The following is a 27,500-nucleotide window of genomic DNA, read 5'->3' as shown; positions in this document are numbered from 1 at the left end:
AGGGGGAGCAGGCTGCCCCTATAAAAGCTGGTACTGGGGACAGGGTTAGAGAGAACTGGAAAGCCTGTCTCAGCACTGAGACGTGTCCCAGAGTGGAGCAGGGACAGAAAGTTGATTGCACCTAAGAGGAAGTGTGGCAGGAGGAGAGCCACAAGCCAGAGACAAGAGGCGAAGAGAGCCTGTCTTGGCAGAGAAAAGACTTAACTTTACCAGACTTTGGTGTCTGAGGCTGGAAGGATTCCACATCCCCCAGCAGAGAACCAGTCCGCAAGGGACTGTACATTCCTTGGCCTAAGAAGCCTGGAGGCCCTGCCACAACCGAAGGGACCAGTAAAGCCGTACAAGGCTGGGAGCAGAAAGGAACCCACGTCGCAGGCCATACAGGCGAGAAAGCACGGATGCTCGGAAACGTGGGCTGTTACCCTATCAGGAGGAGATAGCCAGAGGGAGCGTAGAAAGCCCGGTAGGCCTACACCCTCACCCTGACCAGGGCCAATTTCCCCGTTGCTCTCAGACATCCAGGTCCCCTCCTAGCTGGGACTGTTTATGGGTCAGTTTGCCTGTTTCAGTAAAGACCCTGGACTGCAACTTGTTGTCTGCGTGCTCCTTGCTCCTCCAGCACTATCAGCACCGGGACTCTCACTACCATCACTCCCAACATCCATTATACTGCCCTGGGGCCGCACTCTTCCCGTGGGGAGTCACACTACCATAGCTGCACACCTCATCATCCCCGGCGGTCTGCATGCAGCGGCGGTTCCTAATGACCGCAAATCCACGGGTGGCGTAGTCGGACATAATCAACAACACATAACGGACTACCACTGGCCTGACCACCCTGAGCCACGGAACCGGGTTGCCACTACTACTCCCATCGTTCCCCCTATTGCCCGGATCCGAGTGCCCCACGGCCCAGGGGGCAAGTCATAAACATGATTAGTAATTTTAAATCTGGTGGAGCTTATTATAGATGGCCTAATAGAATCAGTGCTGCACACTGCTACAAAGCCCAAATTATTTTCCAGCCAAGATACAGATAAACATGATTAGTAATTTGAAAGCTTAAAACGGTTGGTAGGGTGATTTTAACCAATCATCAAGCTTTTACTCTCCCCAGGATGACACAGGGGTAGAAAAGTCGTTTCGGATCCATGATTTGTTCATCTTTATGAACGTGAGTCTGTCTACATTATCAGTGGAGAGCCGCGTGCGCTTATCTGTCAGCACACCACCAGCAGCGCTGAACACACGTTCAGACAGAACGCTGGCTGCGGGGCATGACAAGATCTCCAAGGCGTAAGTGGCTAGCTCCGGCCATTTATCCAGATTGGAAGCCCAAAAAGAGCAAGGGTCCAGTGACAGTCATGGCTTCAATGTTTACTTGGAGATACTCCTGTACCATCGTCTCTAGGCGTTGACTATGTGTCAGACTTCTTGTCTCCTGTGGCCTTGCAAAGGATGGGCTAAAAAAGTGGTGAAATGATTCCGCAAAATTGATGTTACCAGCAGATACTGTGGTTCTGTTACGGTTTGAGTGCTGAACACTTGACGGTCCCACGGTTGGCAAGTTGGAACTGTGAGATTCACTACGTGCACCACTGGTATTTTGTGGAAAAGCACATGTAAGATTCTGCAACAGTCTCTGCTGATACTCGTGCATGCGTGCATCCCTTTCTATGGCAGGAATAATTTCTGCAAATTTACTTTTGTACCGGGGATCTAACAGTGTGGCAACCCAGTAGTCAGGATTATTTCTAATTCTCACAATTCGAGGGTCATGTTGCAGGTAGTGCAGCAAGAAGGCACTCGTGTGTCTTGCGCATCCAGGAGCACCAAGTCCCTGTTGTGTTGGTGGCGAGGTAACAATCATGCTTCCTTCCTCTGTCCTCTCCCCCCAACCTCGCACAACAGAAATGTGATCAAGGTCTCCCTCATCTGATGAGTCTTCCATCAGTTCGTCCTCCACTTCTTCCTGGGCTCCTGCACCTTCCTCACTAGTTTGGCTGCTACCATGCGCCCTGGTAAAACCATCTCCCCCACCCTCACATGCCTGCCGCCTTGGTGCTGCCGACCGTCTGGACCTTGCAGATGTTAGCCCTTCCGCATACAACTCCTCCTCCTCTACTTCCTCCACCTCCTCTTGTGCCACCACCTGACTCCGAATTCTGTTTAACATGTGCTCCAGCATGTAAATCACCGGAATAGTCATGCTGATAATGGCATCGTCAGCACTAAACATCTTCGTCGCCATTTCAAAACTGTGCAGAAGGGTGCATAGGTCCCTGATCTGAGACCACTCCTCCAGCGTGATTTGCCCCACCTCTGGATCTCGTTGCCCCAGGCTATACGTCAGAACGTATTGCACCAGGGCTTGTCGGTGCTGCCACAGTCGCTGCAACATGTGCAGAGTTGAATTCCACCGGGTAGGCACATCGCATTTTAGCCGGTGAAGTGGCAGGCCCAACGACTTCTGTAGAGATGTAAGTCGCTGAGCTGCGAGATGCGAACGGCGGAAGTGAGCACACAGCGACCGTGCCCTCTGCAGAAGGCCATCTAGTCTGGGATAGTGGGCTAAAAATTGCTGGACAACCAGGTTCAACACGTGAGCCATACAAGGCACGTGTGTGACATTGCCCCGGCGAAGGGCCGCACCCAGGTTTGCAGCATTGTCGCACACGGCCTTCCCTGGTTTCAGGTCCAGTGGAGACAACCATTCATGAAATTGGTTCTCCAGAGCTGACCACAACTCCTCAGCTGTGTGACTCACATTTCCCAGACATTTCAATGTAAAAACCGCCTGATGACGTTGAGCCCTACTGCCAGCATAGTAAGGAGGTGTGCAGGATCCCTTCTGCGCAGTTAGAAAGCTTGTGGCATGACCAGACAGGCTTTGGGTGCAGGTGGAAGACCGAGAGGAGGTTGAGGAGGCAGAAGCAGTGGAGGAACTTTGACATAAAGAGGATTGACGCACAACTCGTGGGGACGGCAAGACTTGGACAGCAGCCCCTTGTCCTGCTGTCACCATAGTTACCCAGTGCCCAGTCAGCGACATGTAACGCCCCTGTCCATGCCTACTCGTCCAAGTGTCTGTGGTGAAATGCACCCTGTCACACACAGAGTTTCTCAAAGAAGCGGTGATGTTGTGTGCGACATGCTGGTGGAGCGCAGGCACACCTTTCTTTGAGAAGTAGTGCCGACTGGGCATCTGGTACTGGGGCACTGCGACGGACATAAGGTCTCGAAAATCCTCTGTGTCCACCAGGCGGAAAGGCAGCATTTCTGTAGCCAAGAGCTTGCAGATGGTGAAATTCAACCTCTTAGCTTTCTCATGGCTAGGAGGAAATGGTCTTTTACTTGTCCACATCTGAGGGACCGAGGGCTGGCTATTGTGCTTAGACGGGGTTGATAAGGGTGTCCCCGGCAAACTGCCGGTCTGTGAGGAAGATGCAGGCGGACATGTTAGGTTGCCTTGATCCAAAGGTGGTGCTATCGATGTCGGACAGCACTCAACACCAGCTGGTGTTACCACCTCCAAAGAAAATGATGACCAGCCAATCACGCTGGCTGTTGCGGGTAAAGAGGTGGCAGGTCTGCGCCCCAAAACAGGTGTGACTGCTGTCCCCCCAGTCACAGAGGATGAAGAGGCCGCGGATGCACAAGATATGGCAGACGGTGGTTGGCCCGGCCGGCTAGGCCGCATTGTAGCACACTGAGCTTCCCACTGCAACTTATGCTTCATGTCCATGTGCCGGTTCATGCATGAAGTACTCAAACTATGTATTTTTTGGCCTCTACTTAGCTTTTGCTGACAAATGTTACAGATAACACGAGTTGGGTCATCTTTATCGATCTGAAAAAATGCCCAGGCTATGCAAGGCTTAGCACCCATGCGACCTGAAGAGCCACCACGACTTGTGGTGAGAGGCAGAGTTGTGTTTGAGGATGCAGTTGTTGACGTGCTTCCAGTACTACGTCTCTGTCCAGAAAGGCGCAACCTGACCTCGTCGTCACTAGCATCTTCCTCCACCTCCTCTGCTGACCTCATCTCTTGGCTGACTGTGGGTTGAAAGTAAGTGGGATCTCCAACCTCATCATCATCACCATGTGCGTCATCACACCCGTCGTCCTCAGAGCCAACCTGTTCCTGCCCTGACAAAAAACTAAAGTTGTCGCTCCAATCAGGTATTTGAGTCTTATCATCGTCTTCCTCATTGTCTCCACCAACAGGAGTTACAGTTTGGGAATGAGGGTCTACATTACGGTCAGAACCTTCTGCGTCTGGTCCTGGATCTGACTCATAAAGATTCTGGGCATCAGTGCAGATCATTTCCTCGTCTGGATTCACAGAAGCGCTGGAGTCGACCTCTGATTCCCAGGCTATAGTATGAGTAAACAGCTCTGCAGACTCAACCATCTGTTCTACCTCATACTCAGACGGGCAGCTGGAGATTTGGGAGCTGTGAGGAGGCAAGTGCGATTGGGGTGACACCTTTGAGGACTGGAGTATTTGTGATGTTGAAGTTGATGTGGAGGAGAGCCCACTTAAAGGAGCACTTGATATCCGTTGAAGCACCTGCTGTTTTTGTGCCTCATCTGGAATTTGTAGCGATTGGCGTGGCCGTAAGAAAGGGATCTTATCACATTGTCCGCTAAAAGAAGTAGACATTTTAGTTTGGCTGGAAGATGGTCTTTCTTCTGCAGATGTTACTGTTGCTTTAACACCTACCCCACGGACACAACCTTTTTTCCCCTTCCCAACACGCCTATTCCCCTTTCCACCAGCAGCAGGCCTTTTTCCACTCATTTTGGTGGTTAACTAATTCACAACTCTGGAGTTGTTTGCACAAAAAAACAATGGATGGGAACCGAGCAGAGCTGAGTGGCCAAACTGTGGTATTAGGCCAAAACTATTGGCTGGGTTAGATGCAGAAAAAAATTATATTCAATTTGCAACCTGATGGAGGTCAGTATAGATGGACTAATAGACCAAGTCCCACACACAGCTAGAAGCCCAAATATTTTTTCAGAGGTAGATGCAGAAAAAAAATTTATTCAGTTTGCAACCTGATGGAGGTCTGTATAGATGGATTAATAGAACAAGTCCCACACACAGCTACAAGCCCAATATTTTTTCAGAGGTAGATGCAGAAAAAAAATATATTCAGTTTGCAACCTGATGGAGTTCAGTATAAATGGACTAATAGAGAAAGTCCCACACACTCCTAGAAGGCCAAATATTTTTTCAGAGCTAGATGCAGTTAAAAATTATTTTTAATTTGCAACCTGATGGAGGTTAGTATAGATGGACTAATAGAGAAAGTCCCACACACTGCTAGAAGGCCAAATATTTTTTCAGAGCTAGATGCAGATAAAAATTATTTTTAATTTGCAACCTGATGGAGGTCAGTATAGATGGACTAATACAACAAGTCCCACACACAGCTAGAAGCCCAATATTTTTTCAGAGCTAGATGCAGATAAAAATTATATTCAATTTGCAACCTGATGGAGGTCAGTATAGATGGACTAATAGAACAAGTCCCACACACTGCTAGAAGGCCAAATATTTTTTCAGAGCTAGATGCAGAAAAAAATTATATTCAGTTTGCAACCTGATGGAGGTCAGTATAGATGGATTAATAGAACAAGTCCCACACACAGCTAGAAGCCCAAATATTTTTTCAGAGGTAGATGCAGAAAAAAATATATTCAGTTTGCAACCTGATGGAGGTCAGTATAGATGGAGTAATAGAACAAGTCCCACACACAGCTAGAAGCCCAAATATTTTTTCAGAGGTAGATGCAGATAAAAATTATTTTTAATTTGCAACCTGATGGAGGTCAGTATAGATGGACTAATAGAGAAAGTCCCACACACTGCTAGAAGGCCAAATATTTTTTCAGAGCTAGATGCAGATAAAAATTATATTCAATTTGCAACCTGATGGAGGTCAGTATAGATGGACTAATAGAGAAAGTCCCACACACTGCTAGAAGGCCAAATATTTTTTCAGAGCTAGATGCAGATAAAAATTATATTCAATTTGCAACCTGATGGAGGTCAGTATAGATGGACTAATAGAACAAGTCCCACACACTGCTAGAAGGCCAAATATTTTTTCAGAGGTACTGTAGATGCAGATAAAAATTATTTTTAATTTGCAACCTGATGGAGGTCAGTATAGATGGACTTATAGAGAAAGTCCCACACACTGCTAGAAGGCCAAATATTTTTTCAGAGCTAGATGCAGATAAAAATTAAATTCAATTTGCAACCTGATGGAGGTCAGTATAGATGGACTAATAGAACAAGTCCCACACACAGCTAGAAGCCCAAATATTTTTTCAGAGGTACTGTAGATGCAGATAAAAATTATTTTTAATTTGCAACCTGATGGAGGTCAGTATAGATGGACTAATACAACAAGTCCCACACACAGCTAGAAGCCCAATATTTTTTCAGAGGTAGATGCAGAAAAAAATATATTCAGTTTGCAACCTGATGGAGGTCAGTATAGATGGAGTAATAGAACAAGTCCCACACACAGCTAGAAGCCCAAATATTTTTTCAGAGGTAGATGCAGATAAAAATTATATTCAATTTGCAACCTGATGGAGGTCAGTATAGATGGACTAATAGAGAAAGTCCCACACACTGCTAGAAGGCCAAATATTTTTTCAGAGCTAGATGCAGATAAAAATTATATTTAATTTGCAACCTGATGGAGGTCAGTATAGATGGACTAATAGAGAAAGTCCCACACACTGCTAGAAGGCCAAATATTTTTTCAGAGCTAGATGCAGATAAAAATTATATTCAATTTGCAACCTGATGGAGGTCAGTATAGATGGACTAATAGAACAAGTCCCACACACAGCTAGAAGCCCAAATATTTTTTTCAGAGGTACTGTAGATGCAGATAAAAATTATTTTTAATTTGCAACCTGATGGAGGTCAGTATAGATGGACTAATAGAGAAAGTCCCACACACTGCTAGAAGGCCAAATATTTTTTCAGAGCTAGATGCAGAAAAAAATTATATTCAGTTTGCAACCTGATGGAGGTCAGTATAGATGGACTAATAGAGAAAGTCCCACACACTGCTAGAAGGCCACATATTTTTTCAGAGGTAGATGCAGAAAAAAATATATTCAGTTTGCAACCTGATGGAGGTCTGTATAGATGGATTAATAGAACAAGTCCCACACACAGCTAGAAGCCCAATATTTTTTCAGAGGTAGATGCAGAAAAAAATATATTCAGTTTGCAACCTGATGGAGGTCAGTATAGATGGACTAATACAACAAGTCCCACACACAGCTAGAAGCCCAATATTTTTTCAGAGGTAGATGCAGAAAAAAATATATTCAGTTTGCAACCTGATGGAGGTCTGTATAGATGGATTAATAGAACAAGTCCCACACACAGCTAGAAGCCCAATATTTTTTCAGAGGTAGATGCAGAAAAAAATATATTCAGTTTGCAACCTGATGGAGGTCAGTATAGATAGACTAATACAACAAGTCCCACACACAGCTAGAAGCCCAATATTTTTTCAGAGGTAGATGCAGAAAAAATATATTCAGTTTGCAACCTGATGGAGGTCAGTATAGATGGACTAATACAACAAGTCCCACACACAGCTAGAAGCCCAATATTTTTTCAGAGCTAGATGCAGATAAAAATTATATTCAATTTGCAACCTGATGGAGGTCAGTATAGATGGACTAATAGAATGATGCTATGCCCAAAAGATTTTACTTCACTAGGTGCAGTAAAAAAATTGGTATTCTATACACAGGTGGTATATCTTGCAACACAGATAGGCTACTCCACTGACTAACACACTCTGCAATAGGCCAAAAAGGATTAGCTTTGCTAGATTCAGCCAAATGCTGTGAAAAAAACTTGCACAGCACTGGCACAGACCTGCCTGGCAAAAACTGATAGGAACTGATGTAACCTAGTCCTGAAAAGGACTCCAATTACAATTAGTCTTTACTCCCACAATCTATCTATTTAAGAGCACAGACCTGCCTGATAAAAGTCGTAGGAAATGCTGTAACCTAGTCCTTAAAAGGACTGCAATCACAACTATTCCCTACTCCCAAGCTATCTGTAGATTTGTGCGAAAATTGGCTTGAAATTAACAAGGTATAGCGCACACAGCAACAGCGGTGCCGTCTAACACGCAGCTGCAGCAGTGAGAAAATGGTGGCGACGGGGAAAATGGCTTGGTCTTATAGGGCAAGGACATGTGACATACACTGCCAATAACACATGCCCTTGCTTGTGTGAAAAAAAGCACTTCGCTCCGTGTGTGCGCTGCTGATAGGCTGACAGATTGCACCTCCCCACTGTAAATGCGGGAAAGAGAAAAAAAAATGGAGATCTTCATTATTCCTGCAGAGATCCATCCCCTGCCCCTCCCCCCACCCCGCTGTACACTCAAACTGCGTATTAACATTAATTTTCATCATTACTGAGAAAAAATCCAGTTATGATTTTGGTGCACGAACAGTTATCGAACATAACCTCGAACAGCCAAATTTTTCTCAAATTGTTCGTGTTCGCCGAACGGCTCGAACACCGCCCAAAACAGCTCGAATTTGAGATTGGCGAACAGTTCGAGTAGAACAACGCTCATCTCTATTCAAAACATTGTTGCACTTTTGCTCATCAATGTATTTTGCGGACTATATGATGCACCGGACTATAAGACGCACCCCAAATTTTGGGGAAGAAAATAGGGAAAAATATATTTTTTTTTAATAAAATGGTCGTGCATCTTATAGTCCAATTTTATGGTAGCTTACCCGGGGGTTGGCTGCGGTGGAGCGGGGTCACAGGAGGCAGAGTCACAGCTGCAAAAAGCTGGCAGGGGTGGCAGGGGTGGGACTCACTGGGACACCCACTCCTTCCAGCCTGTGGCCCACAGGATCACCCCATTCATGCCTCTGCTGGCCTCCTGCAGCAGCGACCCTGCCTCCTGTGACCCCACTCCACCATAGACGGTAAGCTATATTCAGATTTTAAAATGCACCCCCATTTTCCTCCCAAATTTGGTGAGAAAAAATGGGTCTTATAATCCAAAAAATACGGTACTTCTCATCAAGTTCTTGTTAAATAAAGTAAAGTTTATTTTTGCACTTTGGTCTCCCTCATTCATCTCGACCTCATCTGGTCCTGGCCTGCCAAGTCAAACGGCAGCATGAGGTCTGCAGATGCATATTGACAAGGTAACATCAGCACACACACCTAGCCAGGACACCCATTTTCATGTAGCATTGCAGGGCATGAATAATGTTCCCCTCACCCACGACTGCCACCCAATACCACTCTACAAATGCATGTAACAATTTTCAGATTTATATTTTTAAAATATTTCCCTTACACTTTACAAATACTTGTTACTTCATGTTGTTATACCAAATAAAATACATTTAAGTTTATGGGTTTAACATGACAAAATGTGGAAAAGTTCACGTGGTATGAATAGTTTTTCAAGGCACTGTAGGATACACTAAGGCTGGAGCATATACATCACATAAGAGACACTGGGGCTGCAGCATATACATCATATAGGATACTCTGGGGTTAGAACACATACAATAGTAGACACTGAGGCTGGAGTATTAGCAATAGAAAACACTGGAGCTGGAGCTTATACAATAGGAGACACTGGAGCTGGAATATATACAACAGGAGACGCTGGAGCTGCAGCATATACATCAGAGTTAAAATTAGGACCTGAGTATATACAAAAGGAGACATTTGGGTTAGAGCACATACATTACAGGAGACACTGAAGCTGCCCGTGCTGCCATCATCCGTGGGGCTGGCGCGCATCGTGCTAACTCCATCCACAAACTACGTCCAGTATCAAGACGTAATCCTTCATTGCATGTGTCGCAGTGTTCAGTAGTGAACACTGTGTGCGTGTATTCGTGGTGCAGGAAGGTATTAAAGGGCCAGCAAAAGGGGCTGCCGGCCCAAGCACTGCGGTCCCTTTTGTGGGCCAGAAGTTCCCCACCCCTCTTCTAAAGTGTAATACATTGTGTATTTGTACAGTATAGTACATAATGTTTAAAATAACTGTGGCTGAACAAAATTTAGAAAACTGAACACAAGGTTCTTAGTTAACATTTTGATCAAAAAGTATAAGCCCACTGTCACATCACGGCAAATTTTTTAGTGAGTCCCTAACTTGTCAGGCAAAGTGCTCTGTGGTGACAATGACCATGTGGTCCCCCTGAGGGTTCGACCGCCACAGGAATGCTGCACTTCTTTAATGGAGTGTGGTGTTCCTCCTCTGAGGTAAGTCCGGTGTGATGGTAGTTACCTAGCCTCTTGCATCCAACACCACAATTCCACCAGAGGGAGCTAGTATGCACTAGGTGCTGCTCCCCTGGTTACAGGTAGACTGGGGAACACAAAGTGGTAGGAACCAGTTAGTGGGTGTGGGTGGAGGAACAGTTAGTTAGTGACACTTCTAATTTCATATTTAATAGAATGCCATCTTTGATCTTGGTTCTTCGTTGTTCTTGGGCTGTCAAAGCGGTCTAAACTACTGTGTGTAATGTGACTTCCCTCCGGGAGCGCAGATCCTGTGTGGGCCTGCTCCGGTATGGGACACAGCCCTCGTACCCCGATCTATGGAACGAGAGGGAGGTTGCAGACAAGGAATGTCTCAACCCGGCCAAGGACCAGGATCAAGAAGGCCCGGGAGCTTTAGAGTGTGGCTCCCTAGCAAATGGGAACCGGGGAGGATGCAGACGGAGCGGAGCACGCCACCTGTCCTCGCCTACCTGATCTATTCAGAGGGATTCCGGCTGCAAGAGGGATACCGGCCCCCGACACCCGACTTCGTACTCTATGTCCAGGACGGGAAAGCCCGGTTAGGCCCTGAGGATCCCGCCGGGCTTGGGATGGAGAGGAATTGCCACCCAAGCCATACACTTGAGAGGAGCTCAGAGGGAGACCTGGCCTATCTACACACGCACAGACGGGAAGGGGTAAAGTCTGTAGTGCAGGAACACTCTGGTGTAGGGATGCTACCTCACACTGGACTTCCTCGGAGGTAGTCGGACCCCCGTCCCTGGTGGCCGCAGGACTCCACGAGGAGCAGGGAGAAGCCTTGCGCTGCTTATGAGAACTGTGAGTAAAGCCTTGGAAATTCATCCCTATGGCCTCCGGACTGTTCATTACGCGCCATACCATGCGACGCGGTGCCCGCACTCCCACACTACTACTCCCCCTCCATCCTGTCTTGCCTGCCCTGAGGCCGCGCTCCGCCTGTGCGGAGCAACGAGAACTTTAGCCGCCATGACACCGGGCCTCAGTGGACTGTAGCGGCGCTGGTGGCGCATCACCAGACACCACAGGTGGCGTAGTCGACAATTACCACTCAACCCAGAAAGCCCTTACATCCTTTTTAATGTGACGGCCCTGGGCACGGAACAGGTCCAGGCCACGACTGCATCCCCCTCAACATCTGACCCGGCTCCGAGTACCCCCATCTTCCCAGGGCAGGGCTTGCGAGCGTCACATCACTGGCGTAGTCGGCAAGATATCGTGCCCGCAGCAACGGAGAAAAGTGCCCATTGCTATCGGGTACTGTTTGCCTTACACCTTGGACTGTTGTTTTGCACTTAAAAATGGTGCCCGCCCAAGAAGAACAGGCGCCATAATGCTGTGAAAAGACTGTCCTTGTACACCTCCCATCGTGGGCTGGGCTCCCACTTGGCGCCAAAAATGTGGACTGCCCCTTCCATCAGAGACTGTCCGCAGGGTAATGCCCGTCAAACAGGATGGGCTGAACGAAGGTGGGCCTGTCAGCATGCTGCCCAGAAACCGCCCCGAAAGAGGAGGAAGAAGAAGGAAAGCAACAAGGTGCGGCCATGTCAGTCGGAGCTTGGCAGTCAACGGAGGCGGACATGGATGCCTCTGCGGAGCGAGACCACGTGACCACTGAACCCGGTCCAGGCCCTTCACCCGGCAGAGAGCGAAGTGGCGGCGTATTAACACCGGGAGATATTGAGTTTCTCCACTCGGAAGCTCCGGGACTTGCAAGGAGGCAGAACGAGGCCCAGGAGGCGGTGACGGCTGCGTGGAAAGCGGAGATGCTGCAGCGGATCCGAGACCGCCGTCGAGGAGAGGAGGTTCCAGGACCAGTCGGCCCGGAGGTCGAAGTCGAGAGTGACCTAGAGGCAGGTGAGAGTGCAACCCCTGCCCCAGCTGCGGAGCCATCAGAGACGATCCTGGACCTCATGGCGGAGTACATAGTCCCCTACGCAGTCACCTGGGAGCAAGCACTAGCTTCTGAGCTGCAAACGGCAGCTATTGGTGGGGACTTACGCTGTCACGAGAGCTCGGTAACGGAGGTGCCTGGAACTGCGGAGGAGGCTACCGGCTCCAACCCGGACTGGTCCGCATCTTCCGAGGACTTGCAGCAACCCGTCCTGACCCCGCTACCTGCACCGGCGGTAACCTGGCCCGAGGCTGAGGAGTGGGCCTGGGAAAACCAGGGGGGCGACCTTATGGGCTTCCCGAGGGAGACCAGATCTGAAGCGCAGAGGAGGAGCCAATGGTGTAGCGATCAGGTCCTCCAGTTGGCACGGGAGCAACGTCGGCGGGAGCAACGCTGCGAGCGCCTCGAAGTCAGGACCAAGGCTACAAAGACTCGCGCGCGACTGGAGGAGGCCACCCGTCCCAGTCCCCGATATGAAGGCAAGGTCGTTCGGTTTCACCACGAGGAGAGGTGGGGGTTTATCAGGTGTCCCCTCTTCAGAGACGATGTGTTTGTCAGCAGGCGGGACGTCGAGCCGCGCCTTAAGAAGGGACACCCCGGCCGGAACCTCTTCCCGGGCGATACTGTGACATTCGCTCGCCACCAGGGGGAGCGTGGGTGGTACGCCCTGGACGTTCGCAAAGTGTCTGGGAGTGACGCCACCACATCCTCAACTTCAGGTGACCGGCTAGCCTCTGTCGGGAGGAATGAGCCCTTCCCTCCTCGCGAGCCCCAAGCCTAAAGTAGCCCCGGCTGCTGTAGTTATTGTTTGAAGTTTGACTATTGCTGCTATTTTTGTGTGTTCCTTCATTTATAGAGACTTTGGTCCCTGCGGACTATGGCAGGCGGCGGACTGCATTGTAAAGAGTTATGCATCTATTTAGGTGCTCCCTATTGGTTTTATACAAAACCGTGCCTACTTTCTACCTCAGACCTCAGAAGCAAAACCTGTCTGGAGTGGCTTGTGTGGGGGTCCAGCTCCGGATCTTTATGCCCTGCAGCCACCCCAGGGCCCACGTAGAGGGTTTAGGGCAGGTCCTTCTTGCTATCTTGCTACTGAACTGACCGTCGTCACCTTTAAGCAGTCCGCTGTCTTGATCAAAAAGTCTCTTGTCTTAATTTATAATTTTGCACTTTTGTATCTCTGTGTTTTTATAATTTTATACTCTTGCACTTTTGTACTTTTATAACTGTTATGCAACGTTACAAGAAATGTGCCTCCCATAAAGGGATGATAGTTCTACTTGTTTATATAAAAAAAAGAAATTTTCCTGGGTGCTATTCCTTTGCAGCCCGCGGACGTGCTGTGTTTTACCAGGGGGGAATGTGGCGCCCCTGAGGGTTCGACCGCCACAGGAATGCTGCACTTCTCCAATGGAGTGTGGTGTTCCTCCTCTGAGGTAAGTTCGGTGTGATGGTAGTTACCTAGCCTCTTGCATCCAACACCACATTTCCACCAGAGGGAGCTAGTATGCACTAGGTGCTGCTCCCCTGGTTACAGGGAGACTGGGGAACACAAAGTGGTAGGAACCAGTTAGTGGGTGTGGGTGGAGGAACAGTTAGTTAGTGACGCTTCTCATTTCATATTTAATAGAATGCCATCTTTGATCTTGGTTCTTCGTTGTTCTTGGGCTGTCAAAGCGGTCTAAACTACTGTGTGTAATGTGACTTCCCTCCGGGAGCGCAGATCCTGTGTGGGCCTGCTCCGGTATGGGACACAGCCCTCGTACCCCGATCTATGGGACGAGAGGGAGGTTGCAGACAAGGAATGTCTCAACCCGGCCAAGGACCAGGATCAAGAAGGCCCGGGAAATTTAGAGTGTGGCTCCCTAGCAAATGGGTCCCGGGGAGGATGCAGACGGAGCGGAGCACGCCACCTGTCCTCGCCTACCTGATCTATTCAGAGGGATTCCGGCTGCAAAAGGGGAACCGGCCCCCGACACCCGACCTCGTACTCTATGTCCAGGATGGGAAAGCCCGGTTAGGCCCTGAGGATCCCGCCGGGCTTGGGATGGAGAGGAATTGCCACCCAAGCCATACACTTGAGAGGAGCTCAGAGGGAGACCTGGCCTATCTACACACGCACAGACGGGAAGGGGTAAAGTCTGTAGTGCAGGAACACTCTGGTGTAGGGATGCTACCTCACACTGGACTTCCTCGGAGGTAGTCGGACCCCCGTCCCTGGTGGCCGCAGGACTCCACGAGGAGCAGGGAGAAGCCTTGCGCTGCTTATGAGAACTGTGAGTAAAGCCTTGGAAATTCATCCCTATGGCCTCCGGACTGTTCATTACGCGCCATACCATGCGACGCGGTGCCCGCACTCCCACACTACTACTCCCCCTCCATCCTGTCTTGCCTGCCCTGAGGCCGCGCTCCGCCTGTGCGGAGCAACGAGAACTTTAGCCGCCATGACACCGGGCCTCAGTGGACTGTAGCGGCGCTGGTGGCGCATCACCAGACACCACAGGTGGCGTAGTCGACAATTACCACTCAACCCAGAAAGCCCTTACATCCTTTTTAATGTGACGGCCCTGGGCACGGAACAGGTCCAGGCCACGACTGCATCCCCCTCAACATCTGACCCGGCTCCGAGTACCCCCATCTTCCCAGGGCAGGGCTTGCGAGCGTCACATCACTGGCGTAGTCGGCAAGATATCGTGCCCGCAGCAACGGAGAAAAGTGCCCATTGCTATCGGGTACTGTTTGCCTTACACCTTGGACTGTTGTTTTGCACTTAAAAATGGTGCCCGCCCAAGAAGAACAGGCGCCATAATGCTGTGAAAAGACTGTCCTTGTACACCTCCCATCGTGGGCTGGGCTCCCACTTGGCGCCAAAAATGTGGACTGCCCCTTCCATCAGAGACTGTCCGCAGGGTAATGCCCGTCAAACAGGATGGGCTGAACGAAGGTGGGCCTGTCAGCATGCTGCCCAGAAACCGCCCCGAAAGAGGAGGAAGAAGAAGGAAAGCAACAAGGTGCGGCCATGTCAGTCGGAGCTTGGCAGTCAACGGAGGCGGACATGGATGACTCTGGGGAGCGAGACCACGTGACCACTGAACCCGGTCCAGGCCCTTCACCCGGCAGAGAGCGAAGTGGCGGCGTATTAACACCGGGAGATATTGAGTTTCTCCACTCGGAAGCTCCGGGACTTGCAAGGAGGCAGAACGAGGCCCAGGAGGCGGTGACGGCTGCGTGGAAAGCGGAGATGCTGCAGCGGATCCGAGACCGCCGTCGAGGAGAGGAGGTTCCAGGACCAGTCGGCCCGGAGGTCGAAGTCGAGAGTGACCTAGAGGCAGGTGAGAGTGCAACCCCTGCCCCAGCTGCGGAGCCATCAGAGACGATCCTGGACCTCATGGCGGAGTACATAGTCCCCTACGCAGTCACCTGGGAGCAAGCACTAGCTTCTGAGCTGCAAACGGCAGCTATTGGTGGGGACTTACGCTGTCACGAGAGCTCGGTAACGGAGGTGCCTGGAACTGCGGAGGAGGCTACCGGCTCCAACCCGGACTGGTCCGCATCTTCCGAGGACTTGCAGCAACCCGTCCTGACCCCGCTACCTGCACCGGCGGTAACCTGGCCCGAGGCTGAGGAGTGGGCCTGGGAAAACCAGGGGGGCGACCTTATGGGCTTCCCGAGGGAGACCAGATCTGAAGCGCAGAGGAGGAGCCAATGGTGTAGCGATCAGGTCCTCCAGTTGGCACGGGAGCAACGTCGGCGGGAGCAACGCTGCGAGCGCCTCGAAGTCAGGACCAAGGCTACAAAGACTCGCGCGCGACTGGAGGAGGCCACCCGTCCCAGTCCCCGATATGAAGGCAAGGTCGTTCGGTTTCACCACGAGGAGAGGTGGGGGTTTATCAGGTGTCCCCTCTTCAGAGACGATGTGTTTGTCAGCAGGCGGGACGTCGAGCCGCGCCTTAAGAAGGGACACCCCGGCCGGAACCTCTTCCCGGGCGATACTGTGACATTCGCTCGCCACCAGGGGGAGCGTGGGTGGTACGCCCTGGACGTTCGCAAAGTGTCTGGGAGTGACGCCACCACGTCCTCAACTTCAGGTGACCGGCTAGCCTCTGTCGGGAGGAATGAGCCCTTCCCTCCTCGCGAGCCCCAAGCCTAAAGTAGCCCCGGCTGCTGTAGTTATTGTTTGAAGTTTGACTATTGCTGCTATTTTTGTGTGTTCCTTCATTTATAGAGACTTTGGTCCCTGCGGACTATGGCAGGCGGCGGACTGCATTGTAAAGAGTTATGCATCTATTTAGGTGCTCCCTATTGGTTTTATACAAAACCGTGCCTACTTTCTACCTCAGACCTCAGAAGCAAAACCTGTCTGGAGTGGCTTGTGTGGGGGTCCAGCTCCGGATCTTTATGCCCTGCAGCCACCCCAGGGCCCACGTAGAGGGTTTAGGGCAGGTCCTTCTTGCGATCTTGCTACTGAACTGACCGTCGTCACCTTTAAGCAGTCCGCTGTCTTGATCAAAAAGTCTCTTGTCTTAATTTATAATTTTGCACTTTTGTATCTCTGTGTTTTTATAATTTTATACTCTTGCACTTTTGTACTTTTATAACTGTTATGCAACGTTACAAGAAATGTGCCTCCCATAAAGGGATGATAGTTCTACTTGTTTATATAAAAAAAAGAAATTTTCCTGGGTGCTATTCCTTTGCAGCCCGCGGACGTGCTGTGTTTTACCAGGGGGGAATGTGGCGCCCCTGAGGGTTCGACCGCCACAGGAATGCTGCACTTCTCCAATGGAGTGTGGTGTTCCTCCTCTGAGGTAAGTTCGGTGTGATGGTAGTTACCTAGCCTCTTGCATCCAACACCACATTTCCACCAGAGGGAGCTAGTATGCACTAGGTGCTGCTCCCCTGGTTACAGGGAGACTGGGGAACACAAAGTGGTAGGAACCAGTTAGTGGGTGTGGGTGGAGGAACAGTTAGTTAGTGACGCTTCTCATTTCATATTTAATAGAATGCCATCTTTGATCTTGGTTCTTCGTTGTTCTTGGGCTGTCAAAGCGGTCTAAACTACTGTGTGTAATGTGACTTCCCTCCGGGAGCGCAGATCCTGTGTGGGCCTGCTCCGGTATGGGACACAGCCCTCGTACCCCGATCTATGGGACGAGAGGGAGGTTGCAGACAAGGAATGTCTCAACCCGGCCAAGGACCAGGATCAAGAAGGCCCGGGAAATTTAGAGTGTGGCTCCCTAGCAAATGGGTCCCGGGGAGGATGCAGACGGAGCGGAGCACGCCACCTGTCCTCGCCTACCTGATCTATTCAGAGGGATTCCGGCTGCAAAAGGGGAACCGGCCCCCGACACCCGACCTCGTACTCTATGTCCAGGATGGGAAAGCCCGGTTAGGCCCTGAGGATCCCGCCGGGCTTGGGATGGAGAGGAATTGCCACCCGAGCCATACACTTGAGAGGAGCTCAGAGGGAGACCCGGCCTATCTACACACGCACAGACGGGAAGGGGTAAAGTCTGTAGTGCAGGAACACTCTGGTGTAGGGATGCTACCTCACACTGGACTTCCTCGGAGGTAGTCGGACCCCCGTCCCTGGTGGCCGCAGGACTCCGCGAGGAGCAGGGAGAAGCCTTGCGCTGCTTATGAGAACTGTGAGTAAAGCCTTGGAAATTCATCCCTATGGCCTCCGGACTGTTCATTACGCGCCATACCACGCGACGCGGTGCCCGCACTCCCACACTACTACTCCCCCTCCATCCTGTCTTGCCTGCCCTGAGGCCGCGCTCCGCCCTGTGGGGAGCAACGAGAACTTTAGCCGCCATGACACCGGGCCTCAGCGGACTGTAGCGGCGCTGGTGGCGCATCACCAGACACCACAAGTGGCGTAGTCGACAATTACCACTCAACCCGGAAAGCCCTTACATCCTTTTTAATGTGACGGCCCTGGGCACGGAACGGGTCCAGGCCACGACTGCATCCCCCTCAACATCTGACCCGGCTCCGAGTACCCCCATCTTCCCAGGGCAGGGCTTGCGAGCGTCACAACCACATTGGCTTATACAGTACATTCTGGTCAAAATGGTGACAAAGAACCATTCAGTTTGTTTTAGCATTGCTTAACAGAAGAAGAGTTCAAGTGATGAACTGAGTGAACTCGGGTGAAAAAAAAAATCCTTAGGAGAGCAGCGGAGCGGAAATAAAATAACATCAAAACATGACCACTTTTGACCTGATGACTGGTCCTCCATGAATAAAATAAAAAAAATCTATATTTTACAAAATAACTGACACCTCAAACTTTTTTTTCTGTACTAAACTATGCTGAACCAACCTGTAGTTGTAGACTAACTCAGGTGAACTTTCCATGAAAGAATGGTAACTTCAACCATCACAGGTGCTTCAAGGCCCCTCAACCATCATGTGCCATTTATAGTGGAGTTCTCTTCTTATGTCGCACAGAGGACTTTGCGCCCACCTAAAACACGGGCTGCGTGTAGTCACAATCGCTACTTCCCAGCCTTTGATAATTTCATTTTCCAGTAATCTATTAATCCATTTTAAAGCTGCTTTGTATGTCTTGTTTTGTAACATTTCTACTTTAAATTTTTCTTCATGAGATGTTTTACTTTGTGAAAATCTTCAGGGGTCTGCATATTAAATATCACCTACCGTATATACTCTATGTACAGCTTTTCTATTAACTATAAAACATACAGTATTTGTCGGTTCTTCCGTGTGAATTAAATAACATATAGGAAACAATTAACCAGTAGAAATAGTACTTGCTTGTATTTCTGTGGAATGGTGGCTCAAGTTCTGCCCAAGAAGATTCCAGGTTTCCTAATTCTGACCGAACCCGAAATTTATACAAGACACTGGCAGACACATCAGCAGTCACATTGCACCGGAGAACGGAGATTTTCTGACAATTCTCAGTCTTGTGCCAATAATGGTTCATATATAAACTTTCAAATTCCCTAATAAAACAAAACCATATGACAAATCCATTAGTTCTCACCAGGATTCATATTATTTAGGGATATAATGCTATGATTATTAGGCGATACACTATCCATGTGTGTTCGTTCTACTTACATGGCTTTAGTCAACCTTCACTATATACAACTATTAAACACAAAGCCTCATAGTTAATTATCTTCCAATGGGTCCACACAAGCGATAAATAGAATATAGTACCCAATGGTCTAGGCGTGGGTATATTTAGCTTTGACTTTTGGTAAAATTAAATACAATACTCTACTTTTTGGACTTACTGAGAACTCATGGTTGCACATTCCTTCTTCCATGTTACCCTTGCACAATATTTAATCCCTGCATTGGGCTGTTACTATCATTCCCATAGGGTTTAATCAAAGTGTCATCACTTATGCTAAACCATTTTTTAATTTAAACCCCTCCTTTTGGCATATCTGTGATTGAGAAAGATGGGGATTAAGTTTACCTATTCTAAAAATAGGATGGGGTTTGATTGGTTGGATGCCCAATGATGCAATATTCATCACCTATCCAGTGGAAACGTTATATGTATTCTTGGCTGGAATGCCTCGTAAAAGGATTTTTTCAACATCTTAAAGGGAATCTGTCAGCAAGTTTCCACTATGTATTCCGAGAGCTACATGATGCAGGGGCTGAGACCAGGGCCGGCATCAGTACCCGGGCAAGTGCCGTCGCCCTGAGCAGGCAGGGGGGCCCACTCACCGTCGGGCACCCCGGAGCGCCATGGGACCCGTGAGCGGTGCAGTGCCAGTGTTAGCACCCGCTCCCCCCCCCGCTTGCTCAGGGCCCCGGCACAATACTTACCTCTCCCTGTGCCTCCGCAGCAGCTCCGGTCTCTTCCGCGGCTGCTGCACTGTGACGTCCCAGGTCAGAGGGCGCGGGCTCTCTCCTGGGCCGTCACAGGCAGCGCAGAGCAGGAAGACGCCAGTGAGGGGTCCGGATCAGCAGCAGCAGGTGAGAAGTGAGGTCAGTGTTTGATTTTTTTTTATATGTATGGAGGCATGGGGCATTATATGTTGGGGGGCAACAAGTGACATCCTGCATGGGGCATTATATGGGGGGAGGAACAAGTGACATCCTGCATGGGGCATTATATGGGGGGGAAACAAGTGACATCCTGCATGGGGCATTATATGGGGGGAGGTGACATCCTGCATAGGGCATTATATGGGGGGGAGAGGTGACATCCTGCATGGGGCATTATATGGGGGGAGAGGTGACATCCTGCATAGGGCATTATATGGGGGGGAGAGGTGACATCCTGCATAGTGTATTATATGGGGAGAGAGGCGACATCCTGCATGGGGCATTATATGGGGGGGAGAGGTGACATCCTGCATGGGGCATTATATGGGGGGGAGGTGACATCCTGCATGGGGAATTATAAGGGGGGGAGACATCCTGCATGGGGCATTGTGTGGGAGCCAGTATTCTGTATGGAGCGTTATAAGGGGGCCAGTATCCTCTATGGAGCGTTATATGGGGGCCAATATCCTGTATGGAGTATTATATGGGGACCAGTATCCTGTATGGAGCGTTATATTGGGACCAGTATCCTATATGGAGCGTTATATGGGGACCAGTATCCTGTATGGAGCGTTATATGGGGACCAGTATCCTGTATGGAGCGTTATATGGGGACCAGTATCCTGTATGGAGCATTATATGGGGACCAGTATCCTGTATGGAGCGCTATATGGGGACCAGTATCCTGTATTGAGCGTTATATGGGGACCAGTATCCTGTATGAAGCGTTATATGGGGACCAGTGTTCAGCATGGATCAACATATGGTGCCCATAATACTGTATGGAGGACTATACTGTCTGCACTGTGCGCTGCGAGGATTTGCCGGTTTCTCTTCAGCATTGTACTATATCTATATTTCTCTGCGGTATCTGTGCATCATGAATCATGGTATGTGTTAAAGGGGCCCACTGAGACTGTTTCGCCCAGGGCCCACAAGAACCTGGAGCCGGCCCTGCCTGAGACCCTGATTCCAGTGATGTGTCATTTACTAGTCTGTGTGTTGTTTCAATAAAATCAGTATTTTATCAGCAGGAGATTATCACTACAGGACTAGGTATCTTGAGCCTCCTAGTCAACTTGTTCTGTGTAACCCCGCCCCCACCACTGATTATCAGCTTTTTGTCAAGGTGCAGTGTACACAGAAAGCTGTCAATTAGTGGTGTGGGTGGGGTTATACAGAGCTCAGCATTCTGAGTACTGTTAGATCTACAGTAGAGAAAACTGTGATTGTATCAAAATGAAAGCATGCAGATCAGCAAGTGAGACATCACTGGAACCAGGGTCTCAAACATTACATCATGCTGCTCTCAGATTAGATAGTAAAACTCTGGTAACAGATTCCCTTTAAATGGTCAGAACTGCAGAGTGCTGGAAAACCAGTCAACTTTGCAATTTACTTGTTTTTTAAATTCTCCTCCATTCATATGAAGAGAATATTACACTTTATTGTTTACTGCTTATTGGCAAGGGCACCGACCACTGCTGCAGTCTATCACAGATGGATCGTTTTACGCATACAAGGTAAACAGTACTTACACGCTCTTACAGCTGTACAGCTTGTGTGCGCTGCTCTGAAGCTGGCCAAATTGCTGGATATGACCAGCATCAGTGCTCCTGTACTCATCTAATGTTGCAGGAGTAAAGCTGGTTCTGCTTACAATATGGGCGAGCACACAGTACTGGCCAGTGATGCAACAATACTGCTAGTCCGAACTGTCATCTGGAACTAAAGGGTTATTCCCATCTCCAAGAACCTATCCCAATATGCAGTATTTATAATAATAATAATATTAGCAAATACCTCCAATGAGAAATTTAGTATAGTTCTTCTGATTTTTGATTCACTATGTCACTTACCCTATGTTCAGGGCATTGCAGTAGCTTAGGTACCCATGGTTATGACCGCTCATATAGTGACAGTTAGTTAGGTAGATAATAGTGGTCATAGCAATGGATATCTAAGCTACTGCAATGCCCTGCACATGAGATAAGCGACATAGCTAATCAGGAGAACTATGCTACATTTGTAATTGGAGGCATTTGCTAATATTATTATTATTACATCTACTACATACTGGGATAGGATCTTGGAGATGGGAATACCCCTTTAAGTAAAGCTGTGGTGAACAAATGAGTGCAAGTCAGGTAAGTATTTATAAATATTCTGAGAGATGGAGTTATCCAACAGATATATTTAAATGGAACCTGTCTCGATAACTGTTCTAGTAGCCTAGTGTGTGAGTGCTGAGACATCAAGCTTTGAATCCACATGCAAAAGTGCATTGGGGTCTGGGATATATACAGCTTAAGGCTTTATTCACACATCAGTATTTTTGATCAGTATTTCATCAGTATTTGTATGCCCAAAACATGGAACAGGTATCGATCTTTCAATTATAGTTTTACTCTGTAAGTTCCCTCCTGGTTTTGGCATACAAATACTGATGAAATACTGATGTGTGATGAGACCTTACCACTAATTTCAGTTGTAAAATCAGGTTTCAGTTACTTCTATAAAACGTCTCCTGGGTTGCATGTGTCCTTGAATGCCCTTTCTTAGTCATCATTCACGCGTCAGTATTTTTTTCATGAGTGTTTTTATGCCAAATCCAAATAACACTTAATTGCTAAAAACTGTAATTGAAAAATTGACACCTGTTCTGTGTTTTGGAGACACACCTGGTTTTGACATACAAATACTGATGAAATACTGATCAAACATACTGATGTGGGATGAGGCCTGTGGCAAGACGATTCACTTGGCTGCTTCCAGAAATAGACTCAGGACACGGTTTCCTCTGCAGGTTTATTGTAGCGGCATAAGCGCTGCAGATTCGTCAAAATAAACATGGCCTTTCCGGCGTAATGGCAAAGCAAAAATATCAAGTTTAGCACAGTCCATAAGTAACCGGTTTCCGCCCGCTATCGGTATCACAAGCCGTTCAGGCAAAAGTCCTTTTGTGGAGCTCTCTAGCTTCCACACACAGCCTGGTGACTTCACTCTCCAGATCATACCACCGACAAAAAAATAGTGCCTGACCATTTAAGGTCGATCAGTCACACCCTGAGGGGAGGTAGGGTGAATGACTTCCCACCCAATCTCTATGCCATTCACACAAAACCACTCCCTTCACAATGGTGATTACACCCCCAACATATAACATGCTGGGGAAAAGTTGTAGGTTCAGTTCACACAGGCTAGCAGCTGTAGTGACACATACCTCCCCTCGCATATGACACTAGTGACTGTGTCACAGACCTTAGAGTTAGTTAGAAGCATTTATAATCAGACTTCTTAGAAGTTGTTTTGTCTTACAATGTGGGGGAAAATATCGAACATCTGACATATACTTGGGTATATTCTAGAAGCAGTTAGCTAATATGCATATTAATTCATAATACAGGAGAGCTTATTAGACAGCATGAAAATAAGCAAGTTTGCAAATGACTTGCTATTTCTATCTGCTGTCATTCTCCTACTGTGAGAGCTTTTATTTTTCATATCTTTCAGCTGGTTTCCACTAGTGCCTGCTCAGACCCTGGTGAAGAGTGCACAGCAGTTACATTCCAGGAGAGGAGTTTACTCCTAACATACCAGTCAGCTCTGTCCAGCCAAATGATTTCAATACAGCAGTTGGCTGCTCACCTCCCTCTTCCTTCCTCTCAGCTCCTGACAGAGCTGTTATCAGTCCTGTAGAATTACAATCCCGTAACTTGCATTGGCAGTTTCCACAGCAGTTCTCCTAATCACAGCTCTCACTTTCCTGAGCTGTGTCTTTGTTCAAATACCCAGTTATCTCTATGTATAAATATAGTGATTGCTGTTTACAGTCAGAACAAACACTGTTAATATTTAGTAGAAGAATAAAGCTGATAAAGCTGCTCACCAGAACTGTCACTCATGGAGTAGCAGCTGCCCCCCATTCTACCAGGAAGTAAGGAGAGACTGCATAGCTCTGAGCTACTAAAAAGACAACTTAACAATATCCCTTTGGCGGGGGCGGACACAGACTGTAGTGGGCCCCTGTGCAAGAAATTTTTGCCCCCCCGCCCCCCTGCCCTTCATAGGGCAACAAAGTTATGTAAACATAAACCCCCCATGGGCAGCTCTCATCCCCCCCATGTGCAGCTCTCACCCCACCGTGCATCTCATCCCCCCCGTACATCTCATCCCCCCGTGCATCTCACCCCACCAGTGCATCTCATCCCCCCCCCGTGCATTTCATTCCCCCGTGCATCTCTCATCCCCCTGTGCATCTCTGATTCCCCCCACTCCTAGTTAATTAATTGTATTTAAAAATAAATAAAACTTGTTATACTTACCCCCATGCGATCCCTGCAGAATCCTGGCGCTCGTCCACGTCGCTGCCACGAGGTTCTCCTGACTTCCGGCCATGTGACAGAGGAAAGCAGCGCTGAGATGTCCCGGTGCTTAGTGCTCAGCATGGGGCCGGGGACCCAGGGTCGGCTCCAGGTTTTGTGGGCCCCGGGCGAAAGAGTCTTAGTGGGCCCCTTTAACACATACCACAATTCATGATGCACAGATACCGAAGAGAAATATATATATAATACAATGCAAAGATTTCACTTCTTACATTACATGACTTATATCTATTGTAAATTCCACAATAGCTCAGAAACCAGCGAATCGCTCCACACAGTATACTGGCCCCCATAAAATGCTCCATAGAGGAGACTGGCCCCCATAAAATGCTCCATACAGAATACTGGCCCCCATAAAATGCTTCATACAGGATACTGGTCCCCATATAATGCTCCATACAGGATACTGGCCCCCATATAACGCTCCATACAGAATACTGGCCCCCATATAATGCTCCATACAGAATACTGGCCCCCATATAACGCTCCATACAGAATACTGGCCCCCATATAATGCTCCATACAGAATACTGGCCCCCATATAACGCTCCATAAAGGATACTGCCCCCATATAATGTTCCATACAGAATACTGGCCCCCATAAAATTCTCCATACAGAATACTGGCCCCCATATAACGCTCCATACGGAATACTGGCCCCCATATAATACTCCATGCAGGCTGTTCCCCCCACATAATGCCCCACGCAGGCTGTTCCCCCCACATAATGCCCCACGCAGGCTGTTCCCCCCACATAATGCCCCATGCAGGCTGTTCCCCCCATATAGGATGTCACCCCCCCTATAATGCCCCATGCAGGATGACACACACACCCCCTTCCTTATAATGCCCCATGCAGGATGTCACACACACACCCTCCCTTATAATGCCCCATGCAGGATGTCACCCCCCCCTGTCTTATAATGCCCCATGCAGGATGTCACACACCCCCCTCCCTTATAATGCCCCATGCAGGATGTCACACACCCCTCTCCCTTATAATGCCCCATGCAGGATGTCACCCCCCCTCCCTTATAATGCCCCATGCAGGATGTCAAACACCCCCCCCTCCCTTATAATGCTCCATGCAGTATGTCACACACCCCCTCCCTTATAATGCCCCATGCAGGATGTCACACCCCCCTCCCTTATAATGTCCCATGCAGGATGTCACACACCCCTCCCTTATAATGCCCCATGCAGGATGTCACACACCCCCCCCCTTATAATGCCCGATGCAGGATGTCACACACACCCTCCCTTATAATGCCCCATGCAGGATGTCACACACCGCCCTCCCTTATAATATCCCATGCAGGATGTCACACACCACCCTCCCTTATAATGCCCCATGCAGGATGTCACACACACCCCCCCTTATAATGCCCCATGCAGGATGTCACACACACCCCCCTCCCTTATACTGCCCCATGCAGGATGTCACACACCTCCCCTCCCATATAATGCCCCATGCAGGATGTCACACACCCCCACCTCATCCCCCTCCCTTATACTGCCACAGGCCTCCATACAATAAAAAAAAAAATCAAATACTCACCTTACGTCTCACCTGCTGCTGCTGCTCCGGACTCCAGAGTCGCCGGCCTCATCCCGCTCTGCGCTGCCTGTGAATGCTCAGGAGAGAGCGCGGTATAAAGATGTCACCATGCCCTCTGACCTGAGACGTCACAGTGCAGCAGCCGCGGAGGATGCAGGAGCTTCTGCGGAGGCACGGGGAGGGGTAAGTATTGTGCCGGGTGCCGGGGTCCTGAGCAAGCGAGGGGGGAGGAGCGGCGCAGACACCGCTCTCCTCCGCTCACGGGTCCCATAGCGCGTGGGGTGCCCGATGGTGAGGGCCCCCCGCCTGTTCAGGGCCCCGGCATTTGCCCGGGTGCTGACGCCGGCCCTGTGGGGGGCCCCATGAGGAGACGCACAAAAGGGGGGCCCCAACAGGGCTCCGAGTGGGCCCCGACTGGCCGGGCCCCATACTGGAGTCAGGACAGCCATGCCCTGATGGCGGCCCTGCTGGAGGCTGGAGGGGCCCTCTCTCCCTCGGGGCCCCCATTCAATGAATGGGCTGCACGGGCGGTAGGTCCGCCCCTGCCCTTTGGCCACGACCCCACTATCAGTATTTGGTCAGTATTCGGTCAGTAATTTTTTTCTCAGGAGTGGGAGCCAAAACCAGGAGTGGGTGATAAATGCAGAATTGGTGACTTGTTTCTATTATACCTTTTCTCTGATTGTTCCTCACCTGGTTTTGGCTCCCACTCCTGAGAAAAAATACTGACCGAATACTGATAGTGGGGCCGTGGTCTTTAAGTGGCACTTTGTTAAACAAATGGATGTATTTTTTAAAACAATTTCTTACCAGCTTTGGGCAGATTGGCTTCTACAAACTCTATATATCCTAGTAGTGCATAGAATGAGTAAACTGAGTCGGTCAGTGAGCTCCTCCATTTGTCAGCAGGGTTTGTAACCCTTCTCTTGTCATGAAAAATCTTCTAACCTGATTTATCAAAAGATTATCATCAGAGTTCAACTATCAGATAGTAATAAATCAGCTTAGAAGATTGTTCAGGGTAGAGAGATAAAGGTTCTTGACCTGAGCTGTCAGACAAGCTTAGTGATGGATTTCATTCATTCCTCAGTCTGCTATGTACCGTAACAAATAGAGGCTGTAGAAACAAAATGGTTCAAAAAAGCCTTATTGCAAAAATTTTTAGCTGACAATACATGCATGGAGATAAAAAAATATGTCCAAATCTATAGTCTTCAAATCTGTGGTGTGTATGGATGTACACAATGGGCCATCAAGGACAGA

At 48.9% G+C, this 27,500-nt stretch overlaps 1 protein-coding gene across 2 annotated transcripts in view; it reads right to left on the bottom strand.

The window, feature by feature from the left end:
- The window catches only part of IL20RB (interleukin 20 receptor subunit beta), a 140,442-nt gene that overhangs the window by 71,421 nt on the left and 41,521 nt on the right, over positions 1 to 27,500 (bottom strand). For both annotated transcript variants that reach the window (XM_073674287.1, XM_073674286.1), the window contains one exon: positions 19,038 to 19,228. In XM_073674287.1, the coding sequence (XP_073530388.1) occupies positions 19,038 to 19,228 (191 nt within the window). The remainder of the gene's footprint in view (positions 1 to 19,037; positions 19,229 to 27,500) is intronic.

This window comes from Phyllobates terribilis, unplaced genomic scaffold (genome assembly GCF_046119375.1).
Source record: "Phyllobates terribilis strain yellow unplaced genomic scaffold, ASM4611937v1 Scaffold_3__8_contigs__length_932513732, whole genome shotgun sequence".
In the NCBI taxonomy this organism is placed as follows: Eukaryota; Metazoa; Chordata; class Amphibia; order Anura; family Dendrobatidae; genus Phyllobates; species Phyllobates terribilis.
The sequence above is the reverse complement of the archived record's forward strand: the minus strand, read 5'-3'. Positions and strand labels throughout refer to the sequence as shown.